Source organism: Acipenser ruthenus, chromosome 8 (genome assembly GCF_902713425.1).
Source record: "Acipenser ruthenus chromosome 8, fAciRut3.2 maternal haplotype, whole genome shotgun sequence".
Taxonomy (NCBI): Eukaryota; Metazoa; Chordata; class Actinopteri; order Acipenseriformes; family Acipenseridae; genus Acipenser; species Acipenser ruthenus.
The window spans coordinates 8,768,944-8,782,904 of NC_081196.1; the positions used below are offsets into that span (position 1 = coordinate 8,768,944).

Below are 13,961 nucleotides of genomic sequence, written 5' to 3' on the forward strand. Positions count from 1 at the left end.
AAAACTCTATTGTATTGTAACCACACGTTTGCAAGTGTGAACTTTATTGAAACACGGTTCCGAATAAATCACAGCATACTGAATTGCGGTAGAATGACGTTTTGTAACTACAATTCTTCCGTTTATTTCGGTTCTTCAGCGCTTTACTTAATCGGAAGTACCGTCACTCTTTACGTAACAGGCACGGACCGGAAGTAGTCGTTGTGATTGAGGTACAGAGAGTGAAGTCGCACATTGACAAAAATGGTGAGTGGAAGCGTACTTATAGTGAAATTACAAAAAAAAACAACTGAATAAGTATTTTGGAACGGACGTTTTGTCAAAGCAGAATAAAATGCAAACAATTTGGGGGTTTTATCAGCGAAGTTATAGTAGTTCTAGTCCCTGCATCGTTGCGTCCATGATGACAAGACTAAACCGGACTTGTCTGTTCCAGAGATCTATGTTCATATTGTTATTTGAACTTTGAGAGATGTTATCTTAGCTAACCCATTGTTTGATAATTTTACATTTGACATTATTGTTAATTTGATTTAGTAATATTGTATGAACGAAAAGAAAATGAAAGTGAAACCCTTTGTGTAAGATACACATTTTTCTGTTCGTCAGTGGTTTAGATAATGATGTAAATTAACGATTTCAAAGAAAAAACATACAGCACTTGCCATGGGGATAGCCTAATGTATCTTAATGTACTTAAGTTCAATCCAAACACCTAGACACTGTGCAAATGGGAAACCTAGCACTCCCCAATACTATCCTAAACAAACTAGGGTTTTCATTGATATACAAATATAATAATCACGTTAAACCTTTAAAAAAAAAAACCGCTTAATGTGAAGTTCACTTAATATGAAAAGATGAATATAAATGCTAACACATTTTACAACTAGCAAGCTTAACACTTCCCAGTACTTTTTCCCAAAATGTGGTTCTCGTTAACATAAGATAGTAATCACATTAAGTGTTGCCATGTAGGATTTGTAAAGCTAACCATAGTAGTCCAAATGCATGGCAGTTAAGGATATCCTAGGAATATTGCTCTCTGCCTCATATTTAACCCCCCAAATGGTGAGGTGTAGTAGTATAGTACACTGACTTGATATGATTTGTGATTTACAGAATACCAGAGGATTTAGATCACAACTGAAGGACAGCATCCCAGTGGCGGAGCTGTCTCCACAAGCTGGAGCGTATGGGGTGCAGGACACACTTCGCAAAGGGTTTGTCTTTAACAGTTTCTCATGAATTATGAAATGTAACGCTGTCAATAATAGTATATGGTTTTATATATATTATAATGTGTTTACAATGCTCTGGAACCTCTACACTGATTACTCTGTTACAGATTCACCAGCGTGAAGAATGAACTTCTGCCAAGTCATCCTTTGGAGCTTTCTGAAAAGAACGTGAGTGTGACAAGTCCATTCAACACTTTCCTGTTTTTTTAATTTTTTTTTTTTTATATTTTGCTACTAAATACTGTTATCTCTTGATAGCCACCATACTTTAGACATATTTTGTAATCAATATTTTTGTGATAATAAGCAAATTCTGTTTTGTGCTCCTTTTCTTTTTAGTTTCAGATCAGTCAAGATCAAATGAACTTCAGCACTCTCAGAAACATTCAGGGAATGCATGCACCTTTGAAACTGCAAATGGAGTTCAGGGCAACAAAACAGGTATTCTAGCGCGATAAACCTTTTAAAAATGAATTCGGTTATATTGCAGCAAATGAACCAGTGGTGTCCTCCACATCATTGATGTGTGTGGTCCAGTGGTTAAAGAAAAGGGCTTGTAACCAGGAGGTCCCCGGTTCAAATCCCACCTCAGCCACTGACTCATTGTGTGACTAAGCAAGTCACTTAACCTCCTTGTGCTCCGTCTTTCGGGTGAGACGTAATTGTAAGTGACTCTGCAGCTGATGCATAGTTCACACACCCTAGTCTCTGTAAGTCGCCTTGGATAAAGGCGTCTGCAAAAGAATTGACCTTTTTTTAAATGTAAATCCTGTAAAATCCAGGATTGACAGTTTAACCTTTGTCAAAAATATGCATGTCAAATGTTGGTTTAAGTGTATGGGTTACCATATGTACAGTGCCTACTTGTTTTTCATATATTTGTTCTAGGCAGTGTTATACAATACATTTTATAGATGTTTCAAATATTAAAAACATTACATCAAACACTCTCCCCTACTTGGCTGTAATGTTAAAGGTTAAAGCTCATAGTATATGGAGATTCAAGGTTGTGTAAGCCCCTACATTTTTTTTGTCTGCTGAAAATTGTGAAGGACATGATTTTGTCATCATATACATTTATTATAAAAAGCCATATGTTTATTTTCAGATCCAGCGCCTGCCATTCCTCCAAAGCTCAAATATTGCACTTGATACACTCAGAGGAAATGATGAATCCATTGGTTTTGAAGATATATTGAATGGTAAGCTTGCAAGGGGATTTGACAATGTCACTGTTCTGGTTCAAAAACCCAAATTATTAAACAGATTGTCATGCAAATACAATAGCTTTTACCAGGTAAAAGTGGATGGGAAACTGTGCCAATGTTTACATTTTAACCTGATGACGGGACCTATGTGGCCTTAAAAGCTAAAATAAGCTTGATAAGATTAAAAGGATTTTGTCAAAGGTTTAAGTTGGTTCTTTTTTATATATATAAATTAGGGGTGGGCACCAATATTGACATTTTGATGTGATATTGATAATAATTTCCGTATCGCGATAATAAAATTCAGGTACGCTTGCAGTGGCATACTTCTAATTGCTAATACTGCTAAAAATACCAACACAGTATAATCAAGTTTATTTTATACAAATGAAGAACCTGTGTACCTGCTCTACTCACGTTTCTTCACCTGTTTCCTCTCACCGGCCAATCCCTTGCCGGAAACAATATCCAGTTTTCAAAAAGTGCGCGCATCAACTAATTAAGAAACAGGAGCGTCTTTTTTAAAGGGGTACACACCTAAAAACAAACTTAAAACAAACAAACAAACATGATACACAGGAAAATCGGCTTAAATAATTTGGTATATATTTTTTTCTCTCATTCAGAACGTGCGCACAAGGTACCAAACGCTATTTGCATGCTGCATTAAGCACTATTGGGATTATTTTGAGATGTGCCCATACATCAGTGGTTCATTGCATTTTTTCCATGTGATTACTTACACTATTACTAATGTATTTTTAAAATGTGAACTTTAGGTATTATAAATTAGATGTACTTTTAAAACTATTATTCGATTTCTTAATTTTTTTTTTTTTGCCAAATCAACGATTAATATCGACGTTTATTTTAGAAATAATTTACCTTTTTTTCAATTTTTATTTCCCATTTCAGGCAGAGTGGGTGAAATCGACCTTTATGCTTTAAAAAATGGCTTTTTATGCCATTGAAAAACGTCTCATTTTGCGAAACCCCTTTATCATATTAAACATGCAACAAAACCATGGTTACCAACATTCTAATTGAATAACATTTGACAAAAAATGTTCTCAAATTTAAAAAAGTGTGGAGCGGAAGAATAGTTGTCAATTCTTTATTTTATTGTGATGAAAATATTCAAATATTGTTAACAGTTCATACTTTCACTAAAATGTTTTAAAATAATTGCTGTATTGAGAAATTATCTTGCTAGAACAGAAAATAATACTGCTAAAATATTCTCTAAAATAAACATTGCAGAATCAGATGAATTAACAATATTGATCAAATTGCACTAATTTTACAAAATATTTTTTTATATCCATAAATGTTGTACTGGAGAATTTTGATTTAAATTAAATGTCACACTGGACATAAAGCCAGCATTCATGTTGTTGGTTCTATTATTTATTATAAAGTCTGAAATCAATACATTCCCTCCTTTGTTACATAATTCACAATTGAACTCTAGTCAAAAAGAATGCACGTATTGTAGAATATGCATCTTAGTACAAATACACACTATTATTGGTATCTGTTTGTTATAAAAAAAAAATACAATATTTAAATTTGAAAACAGGCCTACAGTAGTGCATACAGAAAAACTCAAGTAACTTGCCTTGATTCCTTCAGTACAGAGCATTGCTAACTCAGGTGATCCATCAGATACTGTATTTTGAGCACATTTGCATTCTGATACTCTGACTAGTCCTATCCTTTAGTCCCATCCCAACGTTTAGCAAAGAGCCGTGGCAGCGGATTAGGGCCCATCATACTGTAGACTGTCACTGTTTGAGAGTCTCTACGTGGAAAGAGGTCCTGATGAAATCCACGTTAGATTTGTACTCCTGGCACCGAAGAGACGTGTTATCAATGCGCTGCATCTTGTAAATAAAATATATGTATATATTTTTTGAATTTGTTACTTGTTTAAATCATAATCAACACAAAAGCACTGATTAAAATAAAATATATCCTGATATATATTTACATATCGTTGAGATCCCCCCCCCCATTGCTTTCAATGGCTTTGGTATTATAAAAGGATAATACGGGCAGCAGTGTGGAGTAGTGGTTAGGGCTCTGGACTCTTGACCGGAGGGTTGTGGGTTCAATCCCTGGTAGGGGACACTGCTGCTGTACCCTTGAGCAAGGTACGTTACCTAGATTGCTCCAGTAAAAACCCAACTGTATAAATGGGTAATTGTATGTAAAAATAATGTGATATCTTGTACCAATTGTAAGTCGCCCTGGATAAGGGCGCCTACTAAGAAATAAATAATAATAATAAAAGACCTCTTTGACATCACAGACATTCCTCTAATTCTATCATAAAACGTTCACCTTAACAGCTTCAAATATCACATTGTTAACAGATTGTTTAATTTTTAATATTAGTTATGTGTTAAGCCCATATAGATACATACTAGTTGATGTATAACACATTTCACAAAAACCTTTGCCTAAATCATTTGACTACACCAAGGGTGGATTTAAATCTAAAATTATAGTGTGGTTCTAATATATAACTAATTAATGATTAAAAAAATAAATAAAATAAGCCAACTAGATATTCCATTCTTCTATCTAGCACAGCACTGCTTTATATTCATGTTTTCCTATCCCAATGCTGGTTGATGTGCACTTTCTGTAATTGAAATATAAATAAAGTAGGTTTAAACTAACACCGATCAGCATTTTCAAAAACACAACTTTTTTACTTGACAAAACTAGTAAAATGTCTAAATTAATTCTGATCTGTTTTTTATTTGCAGATCCGGCACAAAGTGAAGTTATGGGAGAGCCACATGTCATGGTTGAATACAAATTGGGTTTGTTGTAAAATAATAAGATAACTTATTTTTGCTCCTTCAAGAATGGCACTGTCTTTTTACATACGCCAAGGCATTCTCTGTATTTGATGTCAAGAAACACAATACACTTCATATAAAAATGGTTCTGTTCTTGTTTTCATGTATTTACAATATAAAGATTAGTTATTCTTTAGAATGAATTCAATTTTTTTTAATGGTTTGTTGAAAAAATAAAAACTGCATTTCTTCCAAGTTTTACAATCAAATTACAGTTTTGCTGACATTATTAATTTTTTCGTCAATGTGCAAATTCTTAACTTCTAAGCAAGGTCTGTAATCAGGTGTCATCACAATTGGATCTGGGGCTGTCATGTCTCAATTAAAAAGAGATGCATAAAAAAATAATTTCTGCTGGGGTTAAATATTTAAATTGGGTTCTTTCTGCTCGTGTTTCTAAATTCAGCACTATTCAATGTTTTAAAGACAGAAACTTTGTTTACAGTATGTTGGTGTCTCAAAAAAAAGTCGATAAAGGCAAAGTAAAAATAAAGTTACACCATAAGAATGTTTGATTTAAGTACAGGATAGGAACAGCATGAAACTACACATTTGTAAAGATCAGAAAATAGATGAAGACAAAGTAAAAACAAAAAACAATTCTTAAATTCTATATGTAGTATAGAAAAACAAATATTATGTACACATTGCCGTCAACAGTGCGAAATCCGTCTTGACAAGACCTGTTTTACAGCATGCAAAAGGCAAGCCGCTACATGTTAACAGCATTTAGTCCAACTTCTCCTCCTGGAAGTAATCTGCATCATTTAGGCAATCTTCAAACTGATCATACTGCTGCAAGAACAGAGACAAAAAACAGAAAGATTGATGGAAAATGATGAACATTAATTCACAAAGAACTGTAACCTAAGAATCCAAGTTTGTACATTCTGTAGTTATTTCAAATCAGTAATCAACCCATAATGATTTCAAATAAGTCTACGAAGAGAATGCTTTCAGTGTTAGGGGGAGTTGTAATACCAGACGTTAGACTCCAAATATGTCTTGATACTTGTGAGCCAACCTTAATACATGAGAATATCCTTGGTAAACCATTTTTTATTTATTTTTGGGAATATTAAAAAAAGTTTGATTCCAGTTCTACTTTTAAATAAGTATATTAGAAAAACCCATAGTTTCAAACTTTACATGCTTAAGTTCACTATTTAACTGAGTTATTAGATGTAAAAAGAAACCACTCATACATATTATGTAGTTTATTTTTATTTTTTAGTAACCAATTATTATTTTTATTTATTTTTCCCCAATTTGGAATGTCCAATTATGTTTTTTCTCCTCACCGCAGCGAGTCCCCACACAGCACAGACATTCTGAGGGTGTGCGTGTGAGCGTCCTCCAATCTCACAAGCCTAAAGACAGATGTGCTTTTACACTGCGCAATCCAGAGCAGAGGTGGGCAGGCTACCAATCCCCAAGAACAGAGATCAGCCCTGCTTTTTATTCACTCTGAATATGCTCGGTTTGGCTAGTAGGGTTCACTGTTGCACGATGAGGAGGAGTCCCTGCTGGTTACCCATCCCCCCCATGCGGGGAGTGTCGGAGCCAATGTGACGCCCCCTTCAGAGTCCCCAGCAAAGTTCGGTCTCTTTGCACAGCCTGGACTGGAACTGGCGCCGTCCAAGCTGTGTGACTCATCCTGCGCTCCCAGCGGCAGCGCTTTAACTGGATGAGCCAAATCGGGGACCCCTATGTTATGTAGTTTTCTTTAAGAATCCTCTATTTGTAATTCATGACATACCTTTTTAATCCAGCCTTGACCGTCCAATAGAGAGTACACCTTCAAAACCACATCCTTCACAGGTTCGTCCTCATGTTCTTCTTCTTGCTCCAGCACAGAGCAGCACAGCTTGAACAGGTGGTATTTGAAATGCCTCAGCCGATGATAGACCTGAGTCCGCTCAACACAAACACTGCCAACGTTCAAACCCTTTAAAAATCAAAAAAGGCTCAGAGCTATAAAAAGTTTACATGTACTCTAGTGCCCCGATTCCACTGCCATTCCCCAGGTACAGCTGAGCTGGAGGGTCTTTCCACTGACACTCAGCTATACCATAGCAACACCTCAGACAGTACAGTTTTGTATCTGATACCCAATGGGGATCAAGCTGCAGTACAGACGTTTGTCAAAAGACCGAAAATAAAAACAGCAACAGATGTTTCTTCAACTTTGTCCCGCTTTGCTTGTTTGCATACATTCAGTCAATCCCACAATCCACTATGACCTTTGCTGTTGCACTACTACTTCCTCAGTCAGCTATACCTGACAACGTGACACTGGAATGCAGACAGGCATCTTTAACTATAGTGTCTTACTTGTTTGTCGTGTGGCATGAAGCTGTCGTCCTCCAGAGTTTTGGTGTCATACTGCTGTCCCGACAGGATGACCATGTACTTGCTGTGCCTGTGCATCTCACAGGCCTGACATGGTCCACGTCGTACTCCAATTGAAACGACCTTCATGCTTGGGTAGCACTCCACACGCTCCTGTGAAACAAATTTCACAAAACTGCATTGCAAAAGTAGGACTGAACTCAAAGACAGCAGTTAACTCTAAACCTTACCAATAATAATTTTAATGGCATTTACAGATTCAATAATTATCTTAATCTTAACCCATTTACAAACAATTTACTTTCTGACTACTTTATTACAACCAGGCTTTTTATGAACAACCATGAAATATCAGAAGATCTGAGGTGTACATGTATACTGGCTTGGGGAAAAAAAATGAAGATGTATTGTCAAACCCTACAGTATCTGACAGAAACAGTAATCAACCTGCGAAGGTTGGGACATATATTTAATTGATTCTTACAAAATAATTTGGGTCATAATGGCACCTCCATCTGTGTGCATCCTTTGGAATCACATACTGTTCAGTTCACCGGTGGAATCCATTTATGTTGCTGTTAACTGAGATCAAGCAGGGTCTACACTTGAAAGAGGCTGGGCAGTATGAGAATATATAAAATATGAGCTGTAATATATGAGTGTCCCATAATGTTTAGTTTAACAGGTGAGCCAGGGTTACGACATTCTTCTAATGTTAGATGTATATTAAAGCACCAGACAGAGTACAATATTCTAAGTTAAATAAAAAATATAACCTTGTATCGTTCCTTCCATCGACTCCTTTGTTTTAAATTCTCGAGACGGGGTAGAACAAAGCGTTCATCATAGAAATGAAGTGAAGTCCTCATTTCCTGTGCATACTTTTTTCTTCGGGTGCCATCTGATTTTAAAGGCAAAAGGTAAGTGATTTTGAGGTTGATTTCAGTATATCTCTAAAACAATTTTGATTTTCACTTGAGATCATACATTCAAAAATTTTTGTTGACTTTATGTTTATAGATAACTATGTGATTCCCCTTAATTTCAATTAGAAATTGGATCGGAGATTTCCTATAACCTGATCAGAGATCCCTAATCTCTGGTAAAGGACCTCAAATGTTATCGTGCAAACTATGTTTAATCTCTTCCATTTAAATCCGCCAGAAAATATGTAAATACAGTATGCATTTTACCTTTGTTCTGCTTGATGAAAGAAAATCTCTGTTCTTATATTATAAATCACTCAAACTTTCTTTCCCTTGGTAATTAATTTTATGACCGAACAGTGCACTCAATTCCGTTTACATGTTATACATTTAAGTGGCAGATAAAAACAAACATCACAAAAGTTGTTCGCCTTTGTGCAGGAGGTGTCTCAACTGATATTTTAGTAGTAAGTTATTGTTTAGAAATACCCACAGCGTTACATCGTCCACCCCTGGTAATTTAAAGATTGATACAGCACACGACCCGGAGATAAACAATATAAATACAGAGGAACTGAGTTGTAATATTGTGAAGGCATCAGAATTAACAATTTCAACAGGGATAACCCATGGAATTCTGAGCAAACAGCATTACTCTTAGAATATTGAGGAAAAAGTTTACGTTCGTTAGCTGCTAAAAATCGTGCTGCATAAAATCAAGAGAAAAAACAAACAGAAACTTAAAATGTCAAAAATAAAATGAACGCAGCATTTAACGGCACAAGATGGGCCTTACCAGACATTAAGCCCTCTTCTGTGGGTTCTACTGCTTAAATAAGAGCTTTATGATTGAGCCCTAATCGTGGGTTACACAACTACAGATTCCTAGTCCTGTGACTGGGACCAGTTAACATTTACTCCAATCAAATGCCACACATCCACATGTTAAATGGTGAACTTACCATAGAGAGACTTTAAAAAGGTGTTGTCGAGTGCATTGATGAGGAGAGCTTTGACGACAGTCTGGAAATGGGAGTAATGACTACATGATGAAACTGAAAAGGAAAAGATATATATATATATATATATTATATATATATATATATATATATATATATATATATATATATATATAAATTAATTAATTATACATTTTGCCAGCTACATAAAACATTTATTTCATATATCGTCCCACTCAAAACACTTCTTATGTGCCCACCTATCAGTCTGTGATCATTTTGGACACCTCTCAGTTTCTCTACATTGCAAAACTGTTCACAAACAGTTCCTGATGTAACACAATCGGTTATAACCAAACAGCTAAAATCATTAACTTACAAAGTGGAATGTGGTTTATCATAAATGATTTTTCTGCTGGTGCCTCGTCTTTTATTCCAAACTCAGCACCGTCATTCTCCTCTTCATCATCATCATCATCATCATCAATAAAATCTTTCATGCTGCCATTCTCCTCATCACTGTTGCTTTCTGACAGTGTGGCTGGGTAACCTTGAAATGATTCATCGTCAGAGTCCTAAAAACAAATTGATAACAACAAAAACTAGAGGTGTGTCTGCTGGCAAAAACAAAAGAATCCCCATGGCACAGTGCAGATACTGTAACACCAAGCTCTCTAGGAACTAAATACTTTCCTTTTTGTTTTCATTTCTTTTTTCAGTTACATGTAAATCGTCCAATAAAACCTGTTGCTAAAACAGACCTGCAACAAAACCAATACAAAGCAGGTTTTGAGAAAAGAAAGGTTTCCAGGGGAGCAGTCCAAACAGCAACCTTTCTGATTGATGACTGGCATATTGCTTGTCGCTGTAGGACTACTTTAAACCACCAATAGTGAATTTGTGACATTGACTTTGACTTTCTGTCCAATACTGATTGCTCCAAAACAGAATCTTTCAAATTGCATTGAGTAGTGAGCCTTCATATAAAGATGTGCGGATTAAAATATGGAGATAAGAACATAAGAAAGTTTACAAACGAGAGGAGGCCATTCAGCCCATCTTGCTCGTTTGGTTGTTAGTAGCTTATTGATCCCAGAATCTCATCAAGCAGCTTCTTGAAGGATCCAGGGTGTCAGCTTCAACAATATTACTGTCAGCTTCAATAACATTACGATGATCTGATGATCTGATTAAGTAATATTTTATACCAAATCCCTTTCAGTGAGGTTTGGGTGCACAGTGGAAAGCACCCAAACCTCGACAATTTTTTTTCCTAAAATGCAGTACTGTCAGCATGCAGTGAATAAAATTGCTAAATAATCATATTAAGTTTTTTCCACCTTGCATATATGATTTTGTAATCAGAAATGTCCATGTTTTTTGTGTGTGTGTTATAATCAAATAATGGATGAGGCTAAGGCAGTGCACCTAGGACATTTTGTTGTATAATGGATGTATAGTTATCACTAGACAGATTTAGTCAGTTTAGTATAATGGTAATCAGCGCAGATCTTTTCAGTATGATATGCTTAACCATCTTGAATGCCACACATCACCTCCAATGTTACATTACTGTAGCTTCCTCTTCTGGCCCTTATCTTCTGCGAAAGCTGTTTCAGCTTAATTTGTCTCTCTTTTACCCTGTTACTGTCCTCTTTCTCCTTCTTTTCATTAAAAATGGCAGAAGATTTATCCCACTCTGTATTTTCGTCAGACGCCTCAGAATCTTCTCTAAAGGAAGTATAACGCTTTTTAGCTTTGCACTTCCTGACTGGGGCTCCCCCAGTGCCACTGTTCGATTCACTGTCACTCTCAAGAAACACGTTTGAGGAGGTCCTTTTGCGCCGGTTCTTGGGTGCTACACATTCCTTGTCACAGTCGTCTCCAACAGGGTTTTCCTGAACTGGGTTCCCCTCTTCTGCCCTGCTGCTGGAAGAGCTAGCAGCATCATTCTCGCCAAACTGGGACTCGGTATCTGAAGCTTTGCTGCTGAAACCCAAATCTGAATCATCATCACTGTCTTGCAAGTGAGACAGAAAGCCAATCCTGGTTCTCCGACGGTCAATACGGGATTTCGCTGTCTTCTCCTCTGATCGTGTCCTTCTTCTCGTTTTATAGGCGATGCTACTGTCCATCACGCACAACCTGACAAGGTAAAACACACAGTTTGCTAATTATATTCCAGACACCAGCCTTTGCAGCTATAGCCTTCTCCATTGTATTCATGCTCAAGGTTTCTATCTGGGAGGGTAGCTTTTTTTTTTTTTTTTAACAAAATGAGGTTCTGGATGGATCTAATAAAAATATCTGATTTCATTTTTCTGTAATGGGATCTTACACATGAATGACACTCTCTTGCCAAGGCATCATTTTTAAGAGACTTTGGTGGCTGGTTTCACAGACCCCAATCAGAACTAATCTTGGACTATCTATTGTTACCCATTTTTGTGTTGTTATGATGATAGTTTATCACTGAGTAAACTAGACCATCACACATTTGCGACCTGATTCGAAACCAAGAACTTCATAGGTTAAAGACACTATAGCATTGAACGGTAGCCCGCCTTTCTTGTACTAGTCATCGCTACTTCCTCTACCTAATTAGAGCAACGGTAAAACTGTGGTTATAAAGAAATCACAAAACACTAATAAACACAATTGCAATATATGTATAGGTTTTCATAAATCGTACGGACAAACTACCAGTAAACACAACACAGACTTTGACATTATGCGTATTAATTATAACACATTAAACAACAATAATAATAATAATATACAAGAAAAACGGAATGTTTACTGTAAAAGTTTGATTGCATCATTGCAGTTCGCAGCTGGAGTAGTGTATTGTTGTTATATTATTAGTCGTAGTAGTATTTTCCTGTTCAGTAGCTGGGTCATGATTTAATTGTCCTGCGACAGACACGGGCATCCGGGCCAGCAGTTATAAAAGTATTATCATAAACAAAAAATGTTAACTACAGTAGTTGGTTTATATGTCTCATTCGACAGCTTGGGCTAATAGTTGCTTTAAAATGCACATATTATTACATGTTATAGTTTTACAAAATACTGTACAATTTCGCCAACGCCTGAAAATTGTTTGTTTACCTTCCTGATGCGCATTCCACAGATATCACACACAAACACTAGAGTGGCAGCAAGCCACCATTGAGTGCTGACGTCATGCAACTGCAATGTAACCTGGAAGGAAACCGTCACCGCTGTTTAAACAAATACCGGCCGGCTCTATATGCAAGCAGGAAAGAAAGAGAAAAACTTTCTAAAGTGTGTTAGACTCGGGATGCGTGTACAGGAATACGCCTCCACGATATTCCAGAATTAATACCCAGATGTAATTTGTTCAGATTTACACACAAGACAAACATGACATTTGTTGCAATAAATTAACATATTCACATGTTTCCTTTGATCACTCAATACCAAGGTCCTAAATAAGATTATCTATTTGTTGGGTATCACTGCTAAACTGGTAGCCTATTCAGGTATGTTCGGTGTTTTTACATTGTAGTTGGTTGGTAGTAAGCGCTGGAGTTGATCCCAAGGAGGTAGCAGCTGTAGCCAGTCAGGTACAGAACTAATTATAAACCTTTCCTGGTTTTTTAGAATATTTTTTCAGGACCGCATCTCATTGAACCAGTCCATTTTGAGAAAAAAAAAAAAAAAAAAATTCTGAAATGTTATTCCATTCTGTGCAAACCTACTACAAGCTTTGCTTGGTTTGGGGGTATTTTTTGGCCACGTTTAGGTCTCCAAACTTCTCTTAAACGTGTAATGTTTATCCAAATAAAGAAGTTTAATATAATAATCATCACTACATGACAGTGAAACGCGTTTTACTAACTTACTGTATGTAGAATTTCCGCACACTCGGTTTCGCATTCCCTGGTCCAGCTCAATCAATAATTCTGTATAGCTGTGTTAATTTCTTTCTTTCTTTTTTTCACCCAGGTAATATAGCTCAAACAGTTTTATATTCAAAATCCCATAGCAACTTGATGTTATGCCGTTCTCTGTAGTCACCTTTTTACCATGGTTACATTATTTCCACTATCTTGTGGAATGAAACTACTACCCCAGTGGCTGTTTGAATGAAATAGTCATGTTCTACAGGTTTTCAATATAGGTTCAGCTTTCTACATGTAGCATGCGTGCTGAATAAAAGGCGTACTGCAGGACACAGAAAAATGAGTCTGTTTTTAAATTATATACTGTAATCTACAACATACTGAAACGTATTACCCTGCTCTATCACAGATCTCTCATTGTGTGTGTGTATATATAGATAGATAGATAGATAGATAGATAGATAGATAGATAGATAGATAGATAGATAGATAGATAGATAGATAGATAGATAGATAGATAGATAGATAGATAGATA

The 13,961-nt window shown here is 36.1% G+C and overlaps 2 protein-coding genes across 3 annotated transcripts; one reads left to right on the forward strand and one right to left on the reverse strand.

Annotated features, from left to right (window-relative positions):
• The first annotated feature begins 117 nt into the window (after positions 1-117).
• LOC117405911 (proteasome maturation protein) lies at positions 118-5,528 on the forward strand. The gene is made up of 6 exons (XM_034009420.3): positions 118-246; positions 1,123-1,223; positions 1,349-1,409; positions 1,581-1,682; positions 2,350-2,443; positions 5,224-5,528. The coding sequence occupies exons 1-6, from the start codon at positions 244-246 to the stop codon at positions 5,289-5,291; spliced, it is 429 nt and encodes a 142-aa protein (XP_033865311.2). The 5' UTR covers positions 118-243; the 3' UTR covers positions 5,292-5,528.
• Positions 5,196-12,772, reverse strand: LOC117962461 (coiled-coil domain-containing protein 82-like). Of its 2 annotated transcripts, none has more exons than XM_034922944.2 (8): positions 12,668-12,772; positions 11,113-11,701; positions 9,936-10,131; positions 9,560-9,652; positions 8,448-8,572; positions 7,654-7,824; positions 7,079-7,267; positions 5,196-6,114 (listed from the first exon to the last, which is right to left on the reverse strand). In XM_034922944.2, exons 2-8 carry the CDS (start codon positions 11,689-11,691, stop codon positions 6,049-6,051), a joined length of 1,419 nt encoding a protein of 472 aa, XP_034778835.2. In that variant the 5' UTR covers positions 11,692-11,701; positions 12,668-12,772; the 3' UTR covers positions 5,196-6,048. The 2 variants fall into 2 exon arrangements, with proteins under 2 accessions (XP_034778835.2, XP_034778836.2); XM_034922945.2 differs by lacking the exon at positions 12,668-12,772 and adding an exon at positions 12,357-12,632.
• Positions 12,773-13,961: the final 1,189 nt, after the last annotated feature.

Coding starts and splice junctions, on each gene's coding strand:
- LOC117405911 (XM_034009420.3), top strand. Junction 1,410..1,580: donor TGGAGCTTTCTGAAAAGAAC/GTGAGTGTGACA, acceptor TTTTCTTTTTAG/TTTCAGATCAGTCAAGATCA. Junction 1,683..2,349: donor AGTTCAGGGCAACAAAACAG/GTATTCTAGCGC, acceptor GTTTATTTTCAG/ATCCAGCGCCTGCCATTCCT.
- LOC117962461 (XM_034922944.2), bottom strand. CDS start 11,691: ATGGACAGTAGCATCGCCTATAAAACGAGAAGAAGGACACGATCAGAG. Junction 10,132..11,112: donor ACAGTAATGTAACATTGGAG/GTGATGTGTGGC, acceptor ATTTGTTTTTAG/GACTCTGACGATGAATCATT. Junction 7,268..7,653: donor TCATGCCACACGACAAACAA/GTAAGACACTAT, acceptor TGATTTTTAAAG/GGTTTGAACGTTGGCAGTGT.